The 6,480-nt window shown below is 35.8% G+C and overlaps 1 protein-coding gene across 1 annotated transcript in view; it reads right to left on the reverse strand.

The window, feature by feature from the left end:
• The window catches only part of LOC145681043 (acyl-CoA synthetase short-chain family member 3, mitochondrial), a 204,888-nt gene extending 198,958 nt beyond the window's left edge, over nt 1-5,930 (reverse strand). Inside the window, exon 1 of the mRNA XM_081752365.1 lies at nt 5,521-5,930. Coding sequence (XP_081608491.1) covers nt 5,521-5,680 — 160 coding nt within the window. The 5' untranslated portion in view covers nt 5,681-5,930. The remainder of the gene's footprint in view (nt 1-5,520) is intronic.
• Between the last annotated feature and the right edge of the window lie 550 nt (nt 5,931-6,480).

Genomic DNA, 6,480 nt, shown 5'->3' on the forward strand with positions numbered 1-6,480 from the left:
CTGTTTATTTTAACTTTTGAAAATGATTGGAAAATAGAAACAAAAGATTAGCATTTGCACAAGACAACTAAGGATTAGGAACGTACTACAAAAGAAAGTAATAAGCCCTCTTTGCTGGTCTAGCGGCTAGAACACGCGACTTTAGTGCAGGGGGTCATGGATTCAATTCCTGTTGGTGCTAAGAAAAAGATACGCTAAACTTCCACAAATAACAAATAATAATAATAATAATAATAATAATAATAATAATAAATCCCGAAATGGTTTATAATCGAGAAACAAAATGAAATGAAATCTTCCAGTTTAAAGCCCCACGATCATGCTCTTTAGACTAAGGAAGATGGATAATTGAAGCAAGTGAATGATGATGGAAAATTGGTGGAATGAGAATGTGGGAGGAAACGGGAGTACTCTGTGTAAACAACCTAAGGAAATGATGTTGTCCACATAAAGTTACTTAGCCGAGGATCGACCCACGGACTCCATGTATCAGAGATAAGGGCTGTAGTACTAAGCTTCCGGCCTTACATAGTTCAGAAATACATCAGACCAGGTACACACCGAGAAATGTTTGCTGGGAGGGATCCAAAGTATTTGTCTATGTAATATTGAGCTTGTCTTATTCTGCACCCGAACAGACGATACGTAATTGTTAGTTACTGCTAGCTATATTTTTAGAAAAAAATAATAATAATATAGAACTAGATTATTTTTATCAGAAAAGAAGAAGTACGGATGAAGTGTACAATCAAATATTTAGGCTACATCATCATTTCTCTGGTAAACAAATATACTTCTGTTAGGAAAGTCTACAAATGTTAGCCAAGTTAGGAATTTGGGTGAGAGATCCAGACCTGGTGGACCCCCCGTCCTGTGGGTGCACCTCTCCATCACACCATACTCGCCTTCGGCGCGGGAGACGCGGGTTCGATTTCCAGTGGATGGTCATGAATTCGAGTTCCCACGTTACGTTGCAAGTTCATATCTCATATAGCGACGGCACTGAACGGGACACTAAAATCCAAATTAACCAAACAGTTCATACTATCATGCCATAATATTTACGATGATAGTCTATTGCTTAGGTGCAAAAATATCTACGAAAATCATACATTTTGTCAAGATATAAAAAGCTTTTTATTTTCTCCAAATTTTTAATTTCATTTTTCTTCATGGTATCTGTCTCTACTATCACATAAAGGACCAAAAATTACTAACTGATCAATGTTCAGGCCATATAACTAGAAATATGAAGTTTAGGCAAAAGACTCTTATTTGCTACGAAAAGTCAATAACAAGGATTCTTTAAAATATGCTTTCAAAGGGTGCTGCGGTAAAGGGTGTTGATCTCTTTCTTTTCTTTTCTTTCTTGCCGAGAATACAGAATCATACAAATCCTTAAAGTTAGAATAACGGAACTTGGCATTCAAACTCTTAATTAAAAATAGCTGAATACATATTTCGAACTTTTCGAACTTATCGATCTTAAAGGTAAATAAGGATAATTTCTTTTGTAATCAAATTTCCAATTCTACACTTACAAAAATTACAATGTCAGTATTCGGTTAAGTTGTAGGTGCGACATTGAGTATTGAAGCATTTAACTAAAAATAAAGGCATATGTGCTTCAGTGTTCTCGAAAGTTCTGCTCCTAAACGGGAGAACGGGGGAATTTCTATAACATTCAAATTTGAGTTTCTTAATCTAGAAAGTGATCAATGTGAGAATTCGGTTAAGGGTGAGTTGTAAAATTTGGAAGACAAATTCTTCATTAAAAATGAATGAACGTAATGTTTTTCGTAAATCCCGCTACTAAGGGGGAAATTTCTACAATGTCCAAGCTTCTGGTTTTATATTCATTAAATCTTATTCTTACCGTGTGACCAACGGACATTTTCTGCTAGTTATTCAAATAAAACAAGACGCGAATTTTGCTTCTACAATTTCTTAAATATGTCATAGAGTTCTCAAATCGTTAATTCCTTATGTAAGTCAAAAACGTATAAAATGAAAAAAAAACAATAATTTAATGTCCATGATTATAGGCTAAGGAAAACGTGCGGTTAATGGAGGTGAATTTCTTAAAATGAATGATCGAAAAAATGAGAATTTGTGAGGACCTCTAAACAGACCCATGAACGCGAAGTTGTCTACCATAAACTCCCATGGTTTAAGATCGAACCAAGGACGAGGAAAGGCAGGCGACTACATCAACTTCTTAAGTGTCGAAGTCAATCAAGTCTGGTTGAAAAATAAAAAGTCTCGGAAGTGATTGAGTTATATCTTCGTTCCTTTTTGTGATTTTTTATTTTTATTTTTATTTTTACAAAAGCGGATGTTTCGAATATTTTTACTAAAATTGTTTGTAAATATATGTAATATTCATTGGAATTGGAAGTTATTTACTAACTTGGTTACAGGTTAACTAATGTCCAACATTAATTAGACCTGCTTAAATTAAACAATACATAATCTATTTAAAGGAAACGAAATATTGAGTTCACTATCCTGCAAGTGAAAATGAAATCAAATTCTTAAGTTTTACGTCCAACGGTTATGCTAGCTAGGCTAAAGGAGACGGTAATGATAAGAAGTGAATGAAATGGTGGAATGAAGAAAGTGGGAGGAAACGGGAGAACGGGAAAACTCATGCACATGGTATCTGTACACCACAAAGCTCACTTGGCGCGAGTGGAATCGAACCAAGGACCCCATGCACCAGAGGTGAACGCTCTACCACTGAGCCACCGCGGCCTCACTACCCTGTAATTTTGCTGTAAGCAGCACAGAGAGGAATAAATAGAAACGCGTGAAGATGCTATAATTAGTGTAAGCATGTATATAGGTGGAACCACTGGCGTAGGCAGAATTTCATCAAATGGGCTTTAAAGCAATCAAACTCATATCGTTTTAGGACACACGCGATTTTCGTATAATCTTACATATCTTAATATAGTAAATGTATATTTTTAATGATATTCTTTGAAATGGGAGGGGTTTAAACCCAGAAACCTTCCCTACATATACGCCATTGTATGGTACAGGAAGGAGCATTTTCAGAAAACCATAGAGTGTATTATTTCTAAAGAACGTAACGCAACGTCTAAGATGGATAGAAGACACATGGTGGTTTTATTTGGAAACACTCCGAGAAAATACTTTTCGATTCATTAATAAGGTGAAAATACAGCTAAAGTTAAATATTTCTGAAGCGCTGGATTATTAATTCATTAGCACTAAATTGGGATCTTATTGGGCTTTTGTTTCTGTGGCGTTGAATTTTCAGGTTAAGAAACATTTTTTTCAAGAAAAGTTTTTAAATTTTTCTAAAACTTGCTTTTAATACTTATGCATGATTTAATTTACAATATCCTAGTTACGTAATTAACTTGTAATTCAGTGGTTCCCAACCAGTGTTTCTTCCAGACCTGTTTTCTTGGGGGCGCTGTCCCCCGGAGGAGAGCAAAATAATATGTCTACAATATAATAATAAATAGAAAAGTACCAGCAGTGCCCCCCGGAATACTAAGTGTGCTCCCCCGGAACATTTTTCCCGAAAGAACGACTGTTCTCAACCAGTGTCGCGCAGTAGACCCTACCATAGAGTGCATGGGCGCCCGAAGGGGAGGGAAGGGTGGGGACCGGCCCCCCCTCTGGGTCACAAAAATGTATACGTAATATAGCAAACTACGTATATTAAATACCACACAATATAGCAATCATGAAGATGGGCCCCTCTCTAGAAAATTTTCTTCGGGCGCCCCTGATAGAGTCTATCTCGAAATTTTAGAGTTTAAAAGTCATGAGGCATTTAATGATTAGCTAAAATTAATTTTGAGGCAGCTGTACCAGTCAACGCCTCTAGCGGCAGCAACAATGCTTACTACATAGAGTCAGTACTATATAAAATTCTAGAGACTTACATTATTATAATGTGCACATTATTATTACTAAAATATAAAAAAAATGTGTCACGATGCCTTAGGTATTCAGTAAACAGTATCGTCACTCAAAAAAGGTTGGGAACCACTGTAATAAAAGATGGGATATAAGCAGAAGCCATGTAGGGGACGCGGGGGCTCAGTAGCAGAGCCATTATCTCTAGTGCGATGGGTCCCTGGTTCAATCCCATGTGAGTTTGTGGTGGATACTATCGCGCCTGTTGGTTTTTCCCATTGCCTTTTACATTCTTACTCCATCAATCATTCACTTCTATTAATCATCCTCACTTTTAGCCTATAGAATAAAACTTGAATTTCATTTCATTTCAAGAATCTATGTTTAAAATTAGTAAGTACACCACTGTTCACCAATTAGATTCTATCCACAACAGAAGCAATAAAGTAGGATCCAATCTGTTCTGAAAGTTGAAGAATAACTGCGATTTCATACTTCTAATTATTTTTAGATCCCACCGAGAACTAATGTTGTAGGCGAATATTTTTACATTTCTTACACATGTCAATTCAGAAACTTAACCATTTTAATATACCAACAATTTGGAGAGAAATATTCAAAATATTTCATTGTCCTGGAAATATCTGCAAGTATGTTTGGTATATCTATTATTTGTAGCCTTAGAAATATGAATGTATGAGAAATGTAAGAGTGAATTATTGTGTGCAGTTCTTCAATATATAAAATAGGTTATATATCACATCAGCTCTCAAGTTCGAGGGGGTTAAGGAGTCTCACTGCACCTAAATTTTCCCTGTACCTTCTAGTTATTAGGCACTAGCTCAAAATATTTATAGCAACTTGAAATTCTGGCTTAAAGATAGAATTGCTACCCTATGAGGTGGATAAGATGAGCATTCATTCAGACCCGTAACCAGAACACTAAGAAAGAGAAGCTCAGACTATTTTTGGGAAGCTAACTTGAGTGCAGCTTAAATTTATAAATATTTAACAACAAAAATCAAACTTTCAGGTGAATGATCCCACTGGCCGCCGCTAGCTACGGACCTATATCCATTCAGTGTCTCTTCCGAAGCATACTTCAAAGGAGTCTTTGCTTTCCATCCTGTAGTTGGTTAATCAGCTCCCATAACTAAGATAAATAAAATTGCCATTACGTGTCACTCTTGTGCAATGTATATCCATGGGCGCCCGGGCCCTCCTGGCTCACGAAAATATATACGTAATATAGCAAACCACGCATACTAAATAACAGAAATGGCAGACGTAATATAGCAACCATAGAGATGCCCCCTAGAAAATTTTCTTCGGGCGCCCCGGGTATGTCCATTAACAACCACTGTACAGTGCGACCATCCCACATTGTCATTTGCCCCCTTCCCTACGAAAAAAGTCTGGAAGAGAACCTGTATCCATTAAGAACGGTTACTCTATTAAGTTAAGTATTTCAAGCCCATGTTCTGGAATGAAAAGGACTTCACAGAGACGTCTTATCCAATTTATTTATGCATTTAAGAACACTAGATTACGCCGCGTTAATATTAATCACAGAAGAAGAGTTTCCGGGAAGAAAGAGATAAGAAAATGTAAATTCTCACTTACCTGGTTCATAATGTTCTTTCTCATATTCGTTGTTATTGTTAGTGTAGAAAGTTTTCTTTTTCTTTTTCCCATCGCAGCCGTTTTCAAGCACAATTCTTTGCTGATCATTCTGAGCAGAAACTGACATATCTCCTAAACAATCCAGCAATTGATTTAGCATAGTGACCAAACGAGTAAATAATAAAGAAGATCCGGATATGAAATAAAGGGGGAAAATATATGAACGAAATTTATTTCACTTGTTTTTTCGTGTTTGCCGCGAATGAAAAAACCGAAACTACAAAATGTCCGTGCTTTAGTAAAAGCTTCAGGAAACTAAAACGCAAGGTTTGTTTTATGAATTTCTTCCGGTTTATGTTATATTCTATGGCCTTGTCCGTACAGTATCAGAAGCAATCTAACCAACGCGGATGAAGACACAATCCTGAATGACAAAACAGATTGCGTAGTACCTGGAGTCGAGACTTTTTTTTGTTAATAATGCGCATACATTTGAAAAATAGACGTAGATAATTGGTCTATCCGTGGAAGTCATGTTATCATCACACGCAGGCTTCTACACCAATGAAAACGCAGCACATAGTGAACCTATATTGTCAAACAGAAGTATCACAAATCTGTACAATATAAATGACAAAAATGGGGTTACAATATCCACAATAGAGAAACTATATTTCTTTTTGCAATTGTTGCTTTTGTTGTTGATAAAACAAATTGTTTATGTTATGAAACGAATACAAAAGACATTTCTACTGTTGATAGCCAGCGTAATAATTATTGTTTTCTTAGCCAAGTTATTTTTTTTTAATTTATTATCTTGGCGTGTACTTGTTCTTACATGGGTATATATGGTTGATAATGCTGTTTTAGTATACTTATAGTGTTTCTGGCATATTCTATGTAAACAAAATAAAACTGCAAATAATTGTATTTTAGAACAATTTAAAAGGATACAACCTA

This window comes from Thermobia domestica, chromosome 3, assembly GCF_964235325.1.
Source record: "Thermobia domestica chromosome 3, izTheDome1.hap1.1, whole genome shotgun sequence".
Taxonomy (NCBI): Eukaryota; Metazoa; Arthropoda; class Insecta; order Zygentoma; family Lepismatidae; genus Thermobia; species Thermobia domestica.